Source organism: Stegodyphus dumicola, chromosome X1 (genome assembly GCF_044657685.1).
Source record: "Stegodyphus dumicola isolate Sdum_Otavi_A_Nest chromosome X1, ASM4465768v1".
In the NCBI taxonomy this organism is placed as follows: Eukaryota; Metazoa; Arthropoda; class Arachnida; order Araneae; family Eresidae; genus Stegodyphus; species Stegodyphus dumicola.
In genome coordinates, this window is record NC_140780.1 from 136872990 (window position 1) to 136893190 (window position 20201).

General features: G+C 31.0%; 1 protein-coding gene across 1 annotated transcript in view; it reads left to right on the forward strand.

Annotated features, from left to right (window-relative positions):
• Positions 1–20037, forward strand: part of egl (Egl_like_exo domain-containing protein) — a 49351-nt gene extending 29314 nt beyond the window's left edge. The window contains exons 4-5 of the mRNA XM_035376952.2: positions 2706–2903; positions 8610–20037. Of these exons, the coding sequence (XP_035232843.2) occupies positions 2706–2903; positions 8610–9147 (736 nt within the window). The 3' untranslated portion in view covers positions 9148–20037. The remainder of the gene's footprint in view (positions 1–2705; positions 2904–8609) is intronic.
• The last annotated feature ends 164 nt before the right edge of the window (positions 20038–20201 follow it).

Below are 20201 nucleotides of genomic sequence, written 5' to 3' on the forward strand. Positions count from 1 at the left end.
CTAGACCTGAAAGACTGCAAACTGATCCATTTGCCCTTGTTTTGGATATTTGGAATGCTTTCATAGAAAACTGTTTGAAATGTAAATCGGGTGAAAATATAACAGTGAGTAAACAATTATTTCCCATGAAGACCCAATGTTGATTTATACAGTATAAGTTTAAAAGCTGGACAAATTTGACATTAAATTTTGGCTTGCTATTGATGTGCAGTCAAGATATTTACTGAACGGATTTCACTATTTGGGAAAAGACAAAACAAGACCAGCTGGAGAAGCGGTAGGTGAATATGCAGCTTTTCGGTTGATGGAACCCTACTACAGTACTGGAAGAAACCTGACAATGGACGATTTCTTTACTTCATTTAAATTAGTAAAAGAAATTAGGAGTTCAAGGATAAGCTGCGTTGTCACAATAAATTGTTCAAAAAGAGAAGTACCTTATTCTTTCAAAAATACAAGGGATGAGCTCTGTTTTAGTAAGATTGCTAAGCATGAAAATATAACTGTTACATCTTATCATGGGAAAAACAAGAATGTCCTGCTCCTGAGTAACATGCCCCCAATATTGGAAATCGCATCTGAGGAAAAAAAGACACTGGAATTTGTGAATTTAAATTTTGAAAATTGGGGAAATAATTTGGGAAATAAATGTTTTTTACCCTTTCCTCTCTTGTGTTTTCATTGGTTCTTTACAGTGCTTTTCTGTGCAAATGACTTGTGCTGGCAGTTTCTTTCCTACGTGTATCATTCTTATGCCAATTGTAGTTTATTAATGCTGTGATCAGTTTGTGCAGGAAAAAAGTAGGTGTTACCATTCCAAATTTTTTTTTCTGCAACTGTAACCGTAAGAGCTCTATTTTTTTAAATGATCTCAACTGTGAGCGCATGCCTTCAAATAGCAATATCTGAAATTTCATTTCCTTTGGTTGAGCAGGTAGGCTAGTAGGGCTTCATTTATCAGGGAAGTTTTTTATGATCACCCTTACCACCTTTGCAAATTGATTTTTCGCCTTATTTTTGCTTTCCAACAAAGTTCTTTCACTGAAGACAGTTTTTTAATCATTAGTAGTTTTGTTCTTATTTGCATTTTGGTGAGACATATTGCAATGACATTATAAATCTTATAAATTACGTGCATATTATTTACTAATGTTTCCAGCTAACAGGTATGTGACCAAATGAAATCATGTGTTTATATTAGCAATGTGAATAATTTATATTTAATAGTGTAGACATAGTGTCAATGTAATATGAATCAAAATTTATCTTGCAATTTACTGTTTCTGGTAACAATTAAAATGTATTCTGTGGTTGTAGAAATGAAAACCAGCTCTGTGCATTGTGAGCAGAAATATACTATGTATAGATTTAATTGATATCTAAATAAAATGCAGATTTATTTGGCTTTAGTCTAGTGGACACCAGTGGTGCTGTGTTAAAATGATGTTGCAAGATATTTCTTTCTAAAAAAGTGTGTTTGAAGGAGTGACATTATATGAAAAATATAATTAGGATTTTAAGTGGTTTATGAAGAAATAAATAATATGCTTTATGAAATCATAGAATATAAAGAAAATAACATTTTTAAATGCATCTTTCAATTTTGAAATTCATATAAAATGTCTTATATTAATCTTTCTGATTTTGAAATTTTTATTATTATTTATTATTTTTGTAAAATAATTAATAGATTAAAAATTGTGTTACTGACAAGGATTAGAATTTCGTCTATAGTGTAAGAAATGACCATATATAGTCAAAAGTCTTTAATCTGGACTCGTCGGGACTTCGGCGATTCCGGATTATCGATTGTTCCGGATTATAGATCATCAGTTTAAATCTGGTAAGATGGCATGCAGAAATTGTAAAATTAAAAAGATGAAACCGTTATTTATGAAATAAAGAGCAATTATGATCTACAGGGTATCAAAATTTACAAAAAAAAAAGCTTAATATTTATTTGTTTACTTTGTCAAAATTTGAAAATTGCAAACATAAAACTATTTGATTTGTATTCGTGATATTTATAATGACGAGGAATTTGATTTAAATCATATCAAAGACGGAGTACATCGAGATGAAATACTACATTATAAGCTGAATAAAATAAAAACATCTGCCCTGCTGACAGATCAACTTCCAGTTCATTGCGTGCCACGACGTCCCCCCCCCACGCTGAGCAGCATGAAATTGATAAACATATTTTGGAATGGTTAGAGAAACAAAGGAGCCTATATCCATTTTTTGCAGCAATTCCACTTTTTGTTTGATGGACATCGAAACATGCTTTGTAGATCCAGCATCAGAAATTCTATTTGACGTAATCGAAAGTTTCAACTTACTTTTATAAAATTGCTCTAACAGTCTGCAAAAAATAATAAGCCGGATCCATTTCGTAGATTAAGGAACAACACAATCTGCAACATTAACTGAAATAAATATTTAGATAATTTTAGCTTAGCTTATACTGTCCGTTATACATTAAACATGCTTGTGTAAACGTATTATGCGCATGCGTAAATGTATTACGCGCATGCATTAACGCATGCGCAGAAAGTTTGTAGCTTTGAAGTCTGAATTATAGATCATTCCGGATTATGGGTGTCCAGATTAACAACTTTTGACTGTATATTTATTTTGATTTTAATTTTAAGCCTATTATTATGTTTCTTTATATATATGTGTGTGTATGTGTATTTTGTCAGCTTACTGAGAGCAGAGTCATATTTGATGCTTAATGAGCTGTGTTACGAACAAATAATGACATACATTCATCCAGAAGATGTAAAATTATCAAAGAAGCAACGAAAAATTGACATGGAAGTATTAGATCTGAAGCAGAAACTTAATTCAGCAAATACAAAACAAGTTGTTCTGAGTAACCGTGAAATAAGGCTACTGAGGTAAGTCAGATGTACAATAAGGTAATTATTACTCTGTTTTTATGGAATGATTAAAACAGGCTAGTTTAAATAAGGAAAAAATTATGATGATCTCATTCATTTGCATCATAAAAGCCGAGTTTCAGTTTACAAAAATGCATAGCCTTTTATATGTTGTGATATTTTTCTGTACATGCTAAGAATTTTTAAGCTGCATAGATGATAAATACATTGATCCTGTTCAAAACCAGATTTTTGTAATCTCTGATTTTAAAAATCTTTTTTTTTTTTTTTTTTTTTTTATATATATATATATATATATAATTTGGAATCCTGATATTTATTTTTGATGTATTCATTTTATCTTTTTGTTGCAAAATTTATTTATTTATTTTATTTTTGTAAAAGTTATCTAGTTTTTATTTTTGTGAGTATTGGGCATCTCTATCACATTCACATTTGAGGCAGCTTTGAGCCATCATTAGTGAAGTGTACTTTTGTCGAAGTGTTTGAAGGCAACTTCTGAAAGGCAACATTTTATTTTATTATCCTAAGTGTTCCATTTTAATGTATCTAGTTATATATAACTGAAGCTATAAGGGCAACTGTGCTGCATTTATGTTCCTTTGTAGACTGAGCTGAAAATACCGTTGTTAGGGAATTTGAAAACAATATATTTGGAGAAAGTTTATCATAAACCTGAGTTTTAAAAGTAGACCATATGTACTTGTCAACACTCAGAAAATTGACAACTGACAATCCTCGGAGGGGGGGGGGTCTCTTAGAATTGAGAATTGTGACATTTACTCAGCTAACAGGGTATCTTGTGGCAGACATGCAAGGGGTGGCACCTGTATCTATGCGATATGTACGATTAAACATCACCAGATACTGTCCCCTGATTTAAATGTTTTGGAAGCAACCACAGTTAAAAGTCGTTAATTCGGACACCCGTAATCCGGAATGATCTATAATCCGGACCTCAAAGCTAAAAACTTTCTACACATGTGCTGCGTTGACACATGCGCATAGGCGTTTACACATGCGCGTAAGACCTTTACACGCATATGCGTGTGCGCAAGTGCAGAATACGTTTTCGCGTGCGCGTTTAACATATAACGGACGGTATAAACTAAAATTATACAATTATCTATTTCAGTTAATGTTGATGATTGCGTTATTCCTTAATCTTCGAATTGGATGCAGCTTATTATTTTTTGCAGACTGTAAGAGCAATTTTATAAAAGTAAACTTGAACTTTCGATTATGTCAATTTCCGATTCTGGAGCTCCCAAAGGATCTACAAAACGAAAGTATGTCTCGATGTCCGTCAAACAAAAAGTGGAATTGCTGCATCTACAAAAAGTGGAATTGGATAAAGACATGAAGGTGACAGAGAGGTCAGTGAAAACGAAAAAATTTCGATTGACAAGTTAGTCTGTATTCTCGGCACAGCAATTACGGGACTTGAACAGCGGAGCTTTTTAACTGAACAAGAAATTATGTCTGTTTATAGAATTAAAGAGAAAGTATTATCACATAAAACGAAACAACTTACGTTAAAAGAAATGTTTAATAAAGTAAACAATTAAATATTAAGCTTTTTTTTTTTTTGTAAATTTTGATACCCTTTAGATCATAATTGTTCTTTATTTCCTAGAATACGGTTTCATATTTTTAATTTTAGAATTTGTGCATGCCATCTTACGAGATTTAAACTGATGATCTATAATCCGGAATCGCCAAAGTCCCGACGAGTCCAGATTAACGACTTTTGACTGTATTATCAAAATTTTCTGCGAAATTTCCCCCCCTCACACACACACAATTATTTTTGACTATGTGCCTCTACAAGCTGCAGAACATGTGAAAGCACTTTTCCTGTCAGTTATTTTAATATACATTTCAAATCACCCCCTTATCACTCATTGTTCATGATCTAAATTCATGCTATGCTGCATGGTTTGCCTGAATTAGTCTTAATTCATGGGCTGAAAGCTCCCATGTACAGATCATAGGCCATACAGATCATACCTCCCCGACTTACCACCTTGTAAGAGGGTTCCCTGCAGTTCTTGATCTGGCTGCTTTTTATAATATAAACTTTCAGCATGAAATTAAAATGGTTCAGGCATTGTACTCTTACCATTTCCCTGTTTTGACCCTAGATGTTCAGGATCGTTACTCAAAATTATAGGAGCAAGTCTCAACAAATTGGGGTGATTTTTTGGTTTATTTGGGAACATACAGCAACCCCCTATCAAAAGCTCCAGTGATGCAGACTTTGATGGGTGTGTCAAAAATTTGGAGTCTATACTTAAAGAAGCGAGAGCTGCAGCTTCAAAACCAATTACTAATCTGGTCGCTTGACTCCCGCCTGAGACTAAATTCAAAATTAAGCAGCATAACTACTTGCAAAACCTTTAACAGAAGATGTGTGATCCCAATAACTGAAGATGGATCAATTTGGCACACTGCCGCCTGATTACGAACAATATTGACCCATTCTGCTGCTTAAAATGGCCAATATGACTCGACAGGCTTTTACAGATACTGGAAAGTCTGAAGCTATTGCAGGCAGCCTTGCAACTCGTTTTACTACAAATAATGACACCAACTTTGAGTATTACTGAGGCGCATACATTCATATGTTGGAACATTTCATAACACGACCTAATACGCCTCTAAGGCCTACAGATGTCACAGAGATCCTAGAATTTATCGAGAAACTGGAACCAAAAATGCCTTCGTCATAGATTCTATTTTAGATTTCATGATCAAAAACTTTCCCATAATATGTGTAGTTTGAATTACAGTCCTTATTAATTTGATGTTCAAAAAGAGCTTTTGGAAAATTGTAGCAGTCATTCCTGTTTGAAAACAAAATTTACCCTTCAACTATAGGCTTACTAGACTGCTGTCTTCACTCTCAAAAATCTATGAGTTTTTGTTACTTAAACATTTGAGTGAATTCAGCTGTGATCCAAATTTACTGGTGCACCAGTTGCTGCGTGTAGTTGAATTCATTCGAGAAATTCGATTTCGTAAAAGAGGAAACTGTAATTGTCTATTTAGACATTGCTAAGGCCTTAGCTGGCGGTTGATGCACAAATTCATGCAGTTTAGACTTCTTTTGGCCCAATTCATCAAATTAACTTTCTGGAGGATCTTTCTGTGTGCGAGTTAACCATGTATGCTCTACTCCCTACCCAATCTATGCTGCTATGCCCCCTTATGTTGACCTAGCTTTATATGTAGATGACACAGCCAACACCACCACAGTAATTTCTACACTGCAAAGTTAGCTTACAAACTTTGAGCTTTGGCTCAGATTGTGAAAGATCAAAATTGATGTCACAAAATGTGCTCCTTTTTTTTATTCCTCCTAAGAAATATCCCGTATTTAGATAATTTATTACTCTTCTGTGAACCAATTCTCTCGGTTCCAAATTACAAGTATCTAAAAGCTATACTTGATTCAAATTTAACTTGGCAACCTCACATCCAGAAAATTATTTCAAATGCGAAGGTTGTCAAATCGTGACTACAGCCATTCTTCACTAGAAATAGTGGCCTGGCCACTGATAAGGAGATTTTGCTCTACAAATCAATGATCATGCCTATTCTTACTTGTGCAAATCTCATCTGGGGCTCATCTGCCCTGGCTAACAGAAAGCGTATCCAAATTTTCCAAAATAAAATGCTTCGGCAAAATCTAAAAGCTGCTTGGTTAGTTGCAAACAAGGATATTTATAATGCAACTCAAATTCTTCCTGTATGTCACTCTCTACAGTGTCTGTCGATTAACTTAATCCAAGATTCCTTCAGTTGGAAACTCCGTTCTCCATCTAGTGCCTCTTTATCATCCAAGAATAGCATCATTAAAGAAAAGACCCAGAGCAATTCTGTACAGTGAATATAACACACTACCTTTTTATTCCCAAAACCTTTTTTTGGGGGGGGGTGCCTTAAAGTTATCGCTTTTCTCATTTGACCTCTTTCCCTTCTTGAGCAGATTCACTGGTTTTGCAGTATTGCTCAAGGTTCTGTGTCCTGTAACCAGGCTTGTTCTCATATTGTTCTGTTGTGAATAATTGAAGTAATTAAGCATTTCTTTGTTCCCTGTTAAGAGGTTCTTTATGCATTTTACTAATATAATTTTAATTCTTTTATAAGAGATTTTACTGAAATTAGCTTAATACTGCTAATGCTGTTGTAAGTTTTTGTAACAAAGGTTTTTCCTCAGAGGCAGTCTGGCCACTTTCTGTTAATCTAAATGCCTATAACAAGTTCCCCTATCTCCTCTTGCCTCAGACCCCAATTGCTTGTAATGGCAAATCATTGACCTTTGTAGTTCTTTCTCATGTTAGCATCACAAAGAAAGGAAGGAATTCTTCAAGGAAACTCAATTATATTCAAAGTTAATTGAAATAAAGTCCCCCAAAATTTATTCTGGCCCTTTTTCGATCTCAAAATGTAATTTGAAAGTCCTTCAATGTTTCTACTTTCATTTTGACATTAAATTTTACCTCTCTGTGGAACCTCTCTTGTGATAATAATTTAATACCTGACGATTGTGGGGATAAAGGCTAGCCTAAGTGCCCCATAAATAAATCATTCCTTGGTCCATATGGTATGGGTATAATTTGGCAAATCATAGACACTGCTATAGATGTCTTCCTGTTTGCAGTGGAGCCTGAAGTGACTGAGTTATTAGAACTAAGTCTCACCATTTGTCGACATACAGTCCTAGTGCATATGGTTGATGAAGCATCTGCATTAAAATGTCTGAAAATCTGTTGTAAAGTTGCACTTCTTGCTATCGGTGTGATAAAGCTGAGTCTCCAAGCACCTCTGTAACACTTGCTGTCTAATAGCCACGTTCTGAATGATTCATGCTAGTTTTTCAGCTTTTAAGGTGCTGATGATGCACCTGTTTCAGAGTAATGCCATGCATCTAGCATTTTTGCAGTTGCTGGAACTTATTTATTTATTATCATTCCGCCTGCTTCACCCCTCAATGGGCACTACAAGTCAGTCATGTTATTCTGATCGTTGCTACAGCAACCAAAATAGGTTGTTTATCTTTTCAACCGTATTATAGATAAACATATTTAACAATAGTTATTACTTTTGTTGGGTGCTTCGACTTACAATTTTTTGGGAATGTTAATATAAAATTAGCAAAAAGGGTTTAGTTAGCTTAGAGATATTTACATATATACATGAGTAGAGGCTTGCTGCCTTTACATTTCGTGATATTGAACATCCAGCCTTGTGAGCACTGACAATTTGTTCGTTATCAAACTTGCTTAGAATTCTGCCATTGCGCATGATAACAATTTTTGGCAAGCCTGTTGAAGATCTGATATTTATGCTCTGTGGCACTGATAAACATCAGTGGCTCACTGGTCATTGGTTCCCATTGGACTCATTTGCATGTCGCATTGCAGGTGTGTATAATAATTTGTCTTTCTAGGGTGTACAACATTGGTTGTAAAGTCTATTTTAAAAATTTTCTTGGTGTGTGGGTAGTATATTGTATTTTAGCTATATAATTGTCGTGTAATATTAAAATGCAGTGAAGGTTTATGTTTAAATATGAACTTTTCTCTAAAGCCTTAACTCCACTTTAGAATGCATTTTCATAATTAGTTATTTTATTGTTATATTCCATGCATTAATTTTTTGAGCACTAATTTTTTAATTTAAATTAATTTTTTTAAGGTATCTTGAACTTACTCCTCAAGATCGTGCCAAAATTGAAGGTACACCTAAAGTAGCAAAAAAATTGGAACGACTGCGCAGTAGAGGAACAAGTAATGACTCAGGATCAGTGCATTCTGGTTCTGCCAATGCCGAAGATGATAATTTTTCAGAAGATAGCAGTGTAGATGGTAATGGTGATTATGATGAACATTTAAGTAGTAAAGGTGACTATGATATCAGTGAATCAAATTATAGTTCATTTTCTGATCCATTTACGTCTTACACATCACCTACTCATTCATTGTCAAATTATCGAGTTACCACACCCGAATTAATTATAAATGGCAACTCTGATCACTTTAATAGTTGGTCACCTGGAAGTAGCAGTTGTGGTGTAGTAAATAGCTGTACATGTGATTGTCATAAAAAGCATTCTGTGTCTCCTAAAATTATGAAATTGCAAAGTGCTCAAACATGTAATTCAGCTGCGCAGACTTTGTCTACCGGTGATATTGTTATAACAAAAGTGTTTTTTGAAGACGGTGAAAAAAAATAGTGTAAATATTAAATAGTGTAACAACTGGTTTATATGTAATCAGTTTGGAATCATCAAAATAATGCAAAGTTTATTAATTTTTGCTGAAGTTTTTTCATTTTCATTGTGAAAGCTAGTGGTGCTAGTTTTTGTTTTATTTACATTGCTATGGGATCAAATCTTGCATCTAATATCATTTTCATTGAATATGTCCTCCCCCTCAGATTTCTGTTATTATTTTCAACTCAGGCTTTCTAACAAGTAAAATGGATTTTGTACATAATTACTTCAGGCTTGATTCAATTCAGGTTTGGCTTTGGGATTTGTAAAAGTTGCAGTATGTTTGATGCAGTTTTTAAAAGCCATAGACAGTGACCAAAATCATTATAGAGGGAAATCTGAAATCAGGTTTACTGTTATAGTAGTTTTATAATATTCTGCTGGTGGCCACTAACAAAACAATTATTATCTACAGATAAATTAGTACCGTAATATTCAGGAAAGATAGTCAGTTAAAAGACTGCAAGCAAGGCAGGAAAAGTTTCATAAAAATTTAAATTGTGAACATTATGTTGAGAATGCAGTTAAGAGATTTTTTTCTAGTTTTAATGTAGGTGAAAATAAATATATCAATGCTGTTTAAGACAGATTGCCAAAGGAATAGATCATAGTCATCATGCTATGTATATTACTTCTTCCATATGTTCTTTTGGCTGACTGACTTTTCTGATTGTATACATTTGCTGTACTTCATGTGCATTTCTGTAAATCTGAAATTTGTTTGTAATCATATTTCAGTTGTCTTGAAGATTTAATCAGTTTGTTACATCACTTAACTCAAAAGAAATTCTTTTACTATGAATTTTAAAGATATTATTATAGAGGCTATTATAGGAATATGAATCTTATTATTGTGTAAGTAGCAGAGCTGCTGACTTTTCCAATAAACCTGGCAGATTTCCAATTTTTCATCACATCTCCTAGTCTTCTAGTAAATAATTTATCTAAATTTTGATCATCAAATATAGTTTTGATGAGACTGTTGATTTTAAAATGTCAGAAAGGAATGCTAATAAGAAAATTTTCATGACAAAATTTTTTTTTAAAAGGCCCAGACAGTGATGCCATCTTTTAGTAAAACTTTTGAATGGTGCAGATTCCACTTTTGCCCAAGTGATTTTTCATATCATTTTTGTGAAAAATTTATATTCCCTCTATTTTAATCCATAACAGAGATTGTTGAGGTTTTGCCACTTGAATTCTAATCATTATAAAATTTCAATTAATTTTTTTATCAATTGAAATTGTGCAAAGCATAATTTAGCATATAATTTATTAGGCTTAATTCTGATATATTTTTCTTCAAATGAAATTATTAGTATAATAGTTACAATTATGCATTTTAAAGTGATTTGTGAAAAATGTTAAATTGATTTGTACAAATATTGCAAAAAAATATAAAAGCATTTTCTTTTCTGTCAAGTTCATAATTGTTAATTTGGAATCATTCAAGATTTGCATCACCTGTTGTGCAAAATCCTTGTTGTTTTTCATTTTTAAAAGTTGGCAGCTATGAAGCAGGGAATAAAACTAAGCTATGTTCTCTTAATCTCTGTTCCCTTGCTTCTGTCATTTTTTCAATCTGATGAGAATCCTTTTTATAACAAATATCAGAAAAGCAAAATTTATTATAAAAAACACATGTTTTTGTTACTTTTGGCATTATTTTTGCTAGGTATCTCAGCAAAAACTAAAGTAAAATGTACCTTTTATATTTTTGGAGCCATACATAGATATACTACTTCTTTTTTATCTAATGGTGGGCACTTGTGTGTTCAGCATTGGCCACTCCTAATGTCAGAAGTGGTGGCCATTTTATTCTGGAGTCAACTAATAGGCAGCCACAATTGCTTCCTGTGAAGGTAAGGACTGTTACAACCATGCTTTTTCCGGGATTTGAACCCAGGCTCTTCAATACTGCAGTAGGTTACCGTAACCGCTATATCGTCTGGGCTCGTACCTTTAGTAGAAGATGTCTGTCATGGGTAGACAAAACATTGTGAAACTTACCTTAAATATAAATAAAGTGCATGATTAAAAACATAGTATCTAGTGAGTAAGAATGTCAGATTGGGTGAAAATATATAATATTTACATTAGCTATAAATGTTATAATATTTACAGAGAGAGAGACTGAGTCATCATGTAGCTTGTTATTTCTTTGTATTGGGATAGGTTTCACTCTGTGGAGGCAAGCCATATAAATTAATGTTATGATTTAATGTCAGAATTCATTGCTAGCAAAGATTGAAATGTTTTATTAAACCAGTTGTGTTTATTTAAAAATAAGCAAGCTATCAAAAATGTTTATGAAGTGCAAGCTTTATCCATGCAATAAAAGGTCTTTCAACCTTGAATCTTCAGTATTTTGTGGGATATGAATCTTCTCATAAAAGAACTTGTCGGGAAAGATCTTTTTAAGATACAATATGTATGCAGATATTAGCTTGTGATGTTTTATAATTTTCCAAAATTTCAAGATACTGTTTTTCAAGCTTCCAAATGATCAGATCTCTATATAAAATTGTAAATGAATGCACATATGCAATCTTAATTTCCATGTATCTGTTCATTCCTGTGTGAATATCATGCATAAAGCAATTTGGATGTTGTAAGTAGAGGTTGATGCATAAAGACATAGTTGCAATCATGGCCATTTTTTCTTTATTGTCATTGACAAACATTTTTAAGCAAACACAGAGAAAGTGATACTGTTGAGGAGACCTGTTCTTGAAGAACTTTTCTGGTGCTTTTTACAATTTAGAAATATATTTGGAGCAGGAGCAGCAGTAGGCATTAGTAAGTTTGCAGTAGACGAGAATGTGATGTGTCTGAGATGAAGGTTGAGTTCAGAATAATTTAGTTTTATTTCACAGCTTCCCCCATTAGCTGGTAAAAAGGTTTTGGCTCCAAAATTGAAATCATTGTTGGCTGAAGCCTTGATGTAAGTGCCTGCATTATTAACATTATGCAAGAATCATGTGACATAAATTAATTTTGAAATGATGCAATTTAGAGTGATTTATTCTAAGAAATTATTATATTTTTTAGGGCAGATAAGGTAAGCACCCGTATTAAATTAGAGAATTAAAGGATATTCCAAATTAAAGTTAAAATTTTGCTTTTCATGTTTTTATCTGAGGTATATATATATATATACACATAAATTACACACTCACACATCCTAAGGATTATATGCCTGAATTAAACATTGGTAATAAATATAATAGTAATTAATCAACTGACATCATCCAAACCCAATTTGACAATGATTTTAATGAAGCATTCTGTAATTGAATTGCTTGCCACAAAAATGACAATTATTTCAAATAATATTTATTTGCTTCACATGGTAATTTCAAAATTAACCCAGAAGTTCTTAAAATAAAATATTTAGACATATTTAAATTTTAATGATATGAGTGGTAGTGCATTTTATTAATGCAGATGTACTTAATATTAGGTTTTACGGATGAAAGTTGATTGATTTCTCATATTAGGTTGTAATCAAGTCTGTTTTGATATGTATTTTTTATTGACACAAAAGCTGCGAACCCCATTTCGCACATACATGTAGTTGCAAATGGTAAAAGCGCCAACACGGCATTTAGGGACGGTTGAGGATATTCATCTTTTAAACTGTGGCAGAAATCTGCTAATGGCATTAACAAGCGAGCAAACTTAAACATATGCTGTGGATCATCTGATAGGATAATATTTCTGTTAGAAAGTCATGCAATAGAATGTAGCTACAATTTTGATTTGTTTTATATCTGTGTATGTAATCATCGAAGAAAATATATGTTTGTCTGTTTTTCCTGTTTGGATTTCCTTATAATTTACATCATGGCCCCTGAGATGTTCCGGTTTTTACTTTTAATCTTACGGAAACATGTGATGTGATGCTATGAGAACTAATGAAGTCTATTAATAAGCAAAAAAAATTAAATCACTTTATGAGATTTTCATTGACTAGTGACTATTGTAAGCCCAGTTATTCACATATATGGGATTCCTCTGTATTTCTAGACCTGTGGGATTCCCCTATATAGCATTAATAATGAAATGAGCATGGGAATCACTGCTACAGGGCTTCTGGATGATTCTCAGCACACCTGCTGTAAAATACCAAAAATTATCTCTGTGGCAGCATCACAACTTGCGAGTTACATTTCCATTGACTTTCTTGATTAGTAAGATGCGAGGGTTAGTTCTTACTGTTTTTTTAAATTCTTAGAGGTGTTAATTTTTATTGTTTTTAAGTTACCTTTTTGAGCATTATGAAGAAAAAGTAAGTTTCACAGAACCCTTAAGTAAGTTACATGGACATGGTTTACAAAACCCTGATATAGAGTATGGAGAGTTTGAGATTAATTTTGTTTGTTAATACAAAGCAAAAATGCCCTTTTTTATTTTTATATTATGACCTGTCATTTAAAAATAGCTACTTCAAGCATCAAGTACAAATTTTATGACAATAAAAAACGTCCATATACAGATTGTAAGCTATATATTATATTTAGTGTATTTTGTAGCTGTATTATTCTGGCAGCAAGTTTAAATTGTTGGGCCATTATTTAATCATAGTAATGTTAATTTGGTGTTAATTAATCAATCCCCCAGATCAACTTAATTTATTTTGTATTCCTTTATTAAAAGATGTCATCCAGCCACATATATTTTTTTATAGATTGCAAGATGGTTGAGAGATGCAGTATTAGTCCACTTCATTGTGAGAGAATTAATTTCTCATTCTATTGTATATCTGACGCCTATAAAATTCTTCATGTACGTCTACATTATATAAACTGCATATAGTTTGACTATCACAATTTTGCATTTTTTTGTTTCTTGTTATCAAGATTTTAATGCATTCAATAAGTATGATCATTTTTAGATGCATTTCCTTTTATATATAAGTTCTTGGGAGTAGGAAGTGGTCTTTGTGTATGAGGTAAAGGCCATTTGAAGCAGCTTTTTCAGATGTTTTTAGCAGTGATCTAGTTGTTTTTTTTTAATCAAGTAAAAATATTTCAGAATCTGTAAATTCTATAAAGCCTGGAACCATTAAAATTTGTTTCTTTTTTAATGTTTAGAAAAATTGGCCTCTAGCTCTTATTAGTTTTCATTTGAACTCTATATTTTGCTGTGACATTTTAAATTCCACCCCATCCATATGTCATTTATAAAAATGACAAAAAAATTATTGCATGGATTACCATGGTTTTTTTCTTGTTTTAGAGGATTTTTTAAGATTTTCATGAATATTAAACAAATCTAAAATTTTCCCATGAATGTTGAATAAATTCACAAAAATCCAAACCTAAACTTTGAATCTTGGATTTCCTCTCATTTTTCCCCCTAGACTTCTGAAATATAAAAAAAGGTACATTTTATGTAATTTCACATAAAGTCGTACTGCCTATCAGCATTCACAGATAACAATTGACAATTATCCTTTTTCTAAATTTAGAAACTTGCTATTTAATGAAGAAAATTTGTGTGGGAAATATGATGTATCGAAATACCATTAATTATTTGCAGCTGTGTGTATGTGAAGCATAAATGCTTTTGATACGCATAAAAATATTTATTATTTCTCATAATATTGATAAAATATAAACTATACTGCATACAGAAGTGGCTGCAAGAATGTACGTAATCAAGCTGTTGAAGATTAAGTTTATCCATCTTAATTTTAGTGAAGTGAAAAATTCTGTAAGGAAAGACTATCCACACTTGACTTGTTTTTTTATGCGTCATACATGTGTAAATGCAGTTTAAAATATAACATGTTTAAAAATTGATATAAACAGTTTATTTTTTCATAAAGTTTCCATTACGTGTGTTCATGAATCTGTAGTATCACTTTGTGTATTTTGAATATTTGCTTGAAGAAAGGATTTTAGGTATAGATCAGTAAATTAAAAAAAAAAATTAATGTGACCAGATTTTCCTGTTCTCCTTTCCTCCTTGGTGCTAATATTTAGTTTTGTCTGTGAGAAATTGTCTTTTCTTGTGTGCTTTTATAATGACATTGCAAAGTAGATATACTTCCAACATACTGACTAGTGTTCAGAAATTAAGTGTTATGACACTGATACAATTTTAGTTACTTTATCCTAATTAAATTACAAATTATAATTTTATTTTTCCTCACAGATGCAGCGTCTTTCTTTAGAAGTAAATAAATGTGCTTTTATCTAGTAGGAATGTGATATCTTCTATCCACAATGTGAGAAAAATCACTCAGACTAGTTATGAAATTGTATCTGGAAATTACTCCAAAACTTTTATTTCTTCATTGTGATTCAGTTACTTTGTATGAATTTCATACTACTTTGTCTTCTATGAAAGAAGTCATTGCAGTATTGCTGTACGTTTTTTATATAATTTTTGTAGCTCTGTCATGTACCATATTAAAACTTTCTAAGTATGAATTTCCTTGCTTGGAAAAGTTTATATATAGGAATATGATATAATTCTTGGAGAGATTTCTTTTGTAGAATAATGCATTGCTCTCTTAAATTTACTAATGAAAAAGCTTTTTCAGTCAAAAATTAGTTTGCGTGTTTTAAACATAGCAAGGGAAACTTCAGATATTAAAAATGGATTAGTTTTACACTAATAGAGAAATATATTTTTTTTATTTCATTGTTTTGCTTCAGAAATTTAATATATTATTCTCCTGCATTTTTAATATTATCAAGCCATTTAATTTTATTAAGTAATTATTGATCTGCTTTGTATACTGTGTGACAGAGCTCAACACGAGAGCCGTGCAAAACTGTGTTTTAGTGTGTTTTTAGTGGTAGACTCTTGATAGTCATTTAAAATGTTATTTTTGAAAATATTTTATCACAGAATATTTTATTAATCAATTTCTTAAATAGCAAACAGTATGTTGTAAATAGTCTTTATGTATTTGTTCCACTGGTATGTAATTGTGCTATAAAAAAGTGTAATTAAAAGAAATTATAATTCATGGGAAAAGGATGACAAGAGTGTACCTTTGGGTGGTAGGTTTTTGTATATATAAATTAATGCTATGCCTGTACATTTTTTAATTTTGAAACTCTGTGTGAGTATATTTTTTAACATCTTTAATGAATTACTTTTTTCATTCAAGGTGGCATATCTCATTTTTTAAAGGTCACAAATTCATAAGATAGATTAACAGTCACTTGGAATGTATACTTTCCAATATTATATATATATATATATTAGTGCTATATGTTTTCAAGCATTTTAGAGATAACTTTGTTAAAAAGTTGCATTTATGTGTATTAGAGAAAGTTTTACATATATGTAATAGAGAGAGAGACTGTTAAACTTCTGGCTGGGAAAAAACTTGATGTATTTAAAGAACAGCATGATCTCCGAACCGAATTGAATCTTTGTCACTGGGTCATCACAGTTCTGTCAGGCATGCTTTCAACAATAGAATAGGGACGGAATCTTTCTGTTGTATTCATACTTATTTCAGGCTTTTGTACAGTTGTGCACATGGCTTCTTATTAAGTTTTTATTATCTTACAATGTAATTATTAGTTGGATTTCTGCCGTTGCATTTCTCATTCTAGAAAAAATTTATACTAAGTTTGTTCTATTCTTATAAATCTCTTGTTTGTTGATAATATGGGTAATTTGATGTACTATTGATAATAAAACAATACCATCTAAGTTTATATGCTTACACATATTTATGATTTCCAAAGTGTTGCTCAACTTTTACATAACAGTTTTTTTTTTATTAATTTTAACTCATTTTATTTTTTTCATATTTATTAAATGTTTAAATACTTAACAGAAGTCATTTTCATAAAATGTGCTTAATTGAATACATACTCATATGTGAATATTCATGTATGATATGTGTGTAACATGTATGAAACTCATACTTACATAGGTAGGTATATGTACATGAGTACGCATACATACATGAATGGGTAGCTATGTATTGAACTCGTGCATGAATATATATTCATATACACACATGCATAAATTTGTATACAATGATGATAAAAAATAAAATAGTTTTATTTGAAAACATGCAGTACTCATTCAATTCACAAAGCATCATATGGATTGAGAAGTATAAATAGAAGTTGTTTGTTAACTTCTGTGTCCATTTAATTATATACCATGATTTATCATTTTGTTCATTGTGCATTAATTTTATATTTTTAACCCTTATTCAAGAAGTTGTATTATGTTAAATAGTAGTTGATTACTTCAAAATAAATAAATTTAGCCTTGACCTGCTGTTTCAGTGATAATTTCTGCCTCTGGGTATACTCAGGACTTGAAATAGAAATCTCATTAAATTTTTGTGCAATGTTGATAACATTTTTACCAAGTGTAACTTAGGTGTAATTAGATACACGAATATGTAGTTATTAGTGAGTTAAGACTTCATCTCAAATTTATGGCAAAATATGTCATTGTTAAAAAATTCGGTTTTTGAAGGTTAATATGAAAGTCTATTAATTCAATAGATTACCTTTTGTCTCAAAGAATGCTTTTATTTAGACCCATAAACATGTTGAATATTAATTTTTATATAATTTTCAGACCCAAAGACCTGCTTAAAGTGCTCCTGTTGCCTTAACTATTGATAAAGTAAATTATTTTAGATCTTAATAATTAGTTTAGGGGGAGATTTCTTCACATGTTTATTTTTAATCTTCATTTCTGTAGCTTAAGTAACAATAAGGCACTGGATCTTAATATATAAATTTAATTATTATAGACATCATAATTTTACACATGTTGAAGTTTTTAGCATCTTTTATATGTAATTTATAACTAAAAATTCATCTCTGCTAAGTAAAATGGTTAATTTAATAAGTAATTAATTCACCATAATTTGTTTTATTTGATGTCAAGGCAAATGTATTTAAAAAAATAACTGGAAATAATTAATTAACTTTTCTAGTGACTTTCAAACAGTATATTTTTGTTCTCATTATAGTATTTTGGAGCATTTTTTGTTTATATATAAATATATATATATATAAAGATTTATGTCAAATCTGCAGATGTTTGATCAAAATTTTGAAGTGGTCTATCTATCTTAATGACACGTTGTAATCTTATTGTTAAAATCACAATAGCCATTATTTTTATATATGCATTAAGTTCTAATAATACTGGAAATTTTGATGTATAACTGTAATACTTTATATCCCAATATTAATTATATTTAGCAATTTGATTTAAATGCTACTCCTTCTAAAAAAGTGAACAGATATATCCAAAAAAACATAAATTTAATATTTTGACTATTATGGGTACCACTTTTATTATATATATGTGTGTGTATGTGTGGGTTTTTTTTTTTTTTTTTTTTTTAAGCTTTTGATATAAATTTGAATGCCAGCAAATATTTAATTCGTTTTATTTTTGTAGCATTGAAAAGGCAGCTTGTATAGTAATTTATGTAACAGACTATATCTGTGATTTTTTTTAAAGGTGTTGGTTGCAGAAATTTGGCTTGAATTCTGTGAGTTTGGATTTTAAATATATATATTATTTATTCTTTGTAATTAAGAGTTTATTGATCGTCAGTACCATTGTTTTGTGCTTTTAATGATCTAAAATTAACTGCTTATTAATGGAGGCAGTGTGATATATGAATGAATTTAATAATTTAATTGTTGTTATATTTATACTATATATTAAAGGAAACCTGAAAGTTTTCTAGAATGTAAGTCTACTATATAAGCAGCAATTATCTGTGTTTTGCTATTATAATACAACCAGCCTGTTAGTTTTTAGTCTGCTAAATAGTATGTGACTTTGAGCTGTAAAAATCATGCCATTTTTCAGTCCCCTGTCTGGTATTGATATGGCTGATGTTTGGGGAGGAAGGAAAGTTTAAAATTTTGTTTAATTTTGAAAAAAAAAATGTACCTTACAAACTTGTGTCTTATTTATAGTATTTTCCTGTTTCAAAGGTAAATACTATGAATAAACAAATTTATAGATAGCTAAGAGAAAAATATCAGTCGAGGCTAGATCATATTTTGATCATTCTTTCAGAATCAAAATTAACAAAATGATTGCCAAAAATTAGTTGGGTTTTCCCTAAAAATTACCGTATACTGAATTTGGTTGGACTGTTTTGGGATTGGTTTAGTACTGACAGTACTGTTTTCAATATTGCTGTGAACATGCAGTACTGCTTGGCTGGAAACAGTGATGCATTTTGTCCCGATTTCACCTTGTGTCTGCTTCCCCCCCCTTCATTCCCACATATGAAGTTGGAATTGAAATGAAGTATTTCCCTGACTTTGAGAAGATTCAGCAAAAATAAAAAGACCTGTATAATAGCATGCAAGGTAAATACTTTCAAAAATGGATCTAACATCTGGATATTTGCATTAGACAAATGGGAGTATTTATAAGATGGCTGAAGGAATCATTATATTTGCATTAGACAAATGAGAGTATTTATAAGATGGCTGAAGGAATCATTATGCAGATATATTCACAAAGAGTTCCCAAAACTTTCAGATTTCCTTTTCACAGTGTAATATTAAACTGCTGTATTTTCCTCCCCTGCACGACTAGTTCAAATGTAATTATGTGTTCAGCTTATGTAAAATTTAAGTTATTAATAAGAAACATGAGTTTATTACACAAATGTATGTATAAAATTTAATTTTAATGAAATGTAGAGTATAGCAAAATATTCTCCTTAAAATGGCAGTGTGCTTACATTGATTATGAAATAATTTACTGTACTTTCTTGTATATTCAGAAGTTTAAATGTTATTGAAGAATGTATGCCTTCAGTGTATGTTGAATGAACAATGAGAGTATTAACAATAAATTTTTTATATGCTGCATGTTTTTCATTATTACAGAATAAACATGTACGATTTAGATTTTATAATTAACATAATGCAGAAAGAATTTTAATTTATGTATATTCCCATGCAGTTTCAGGTCAGCACAGATAGAATGATTAATTGATAATAATTATAATGAATATACACAAGTGTTCAAAA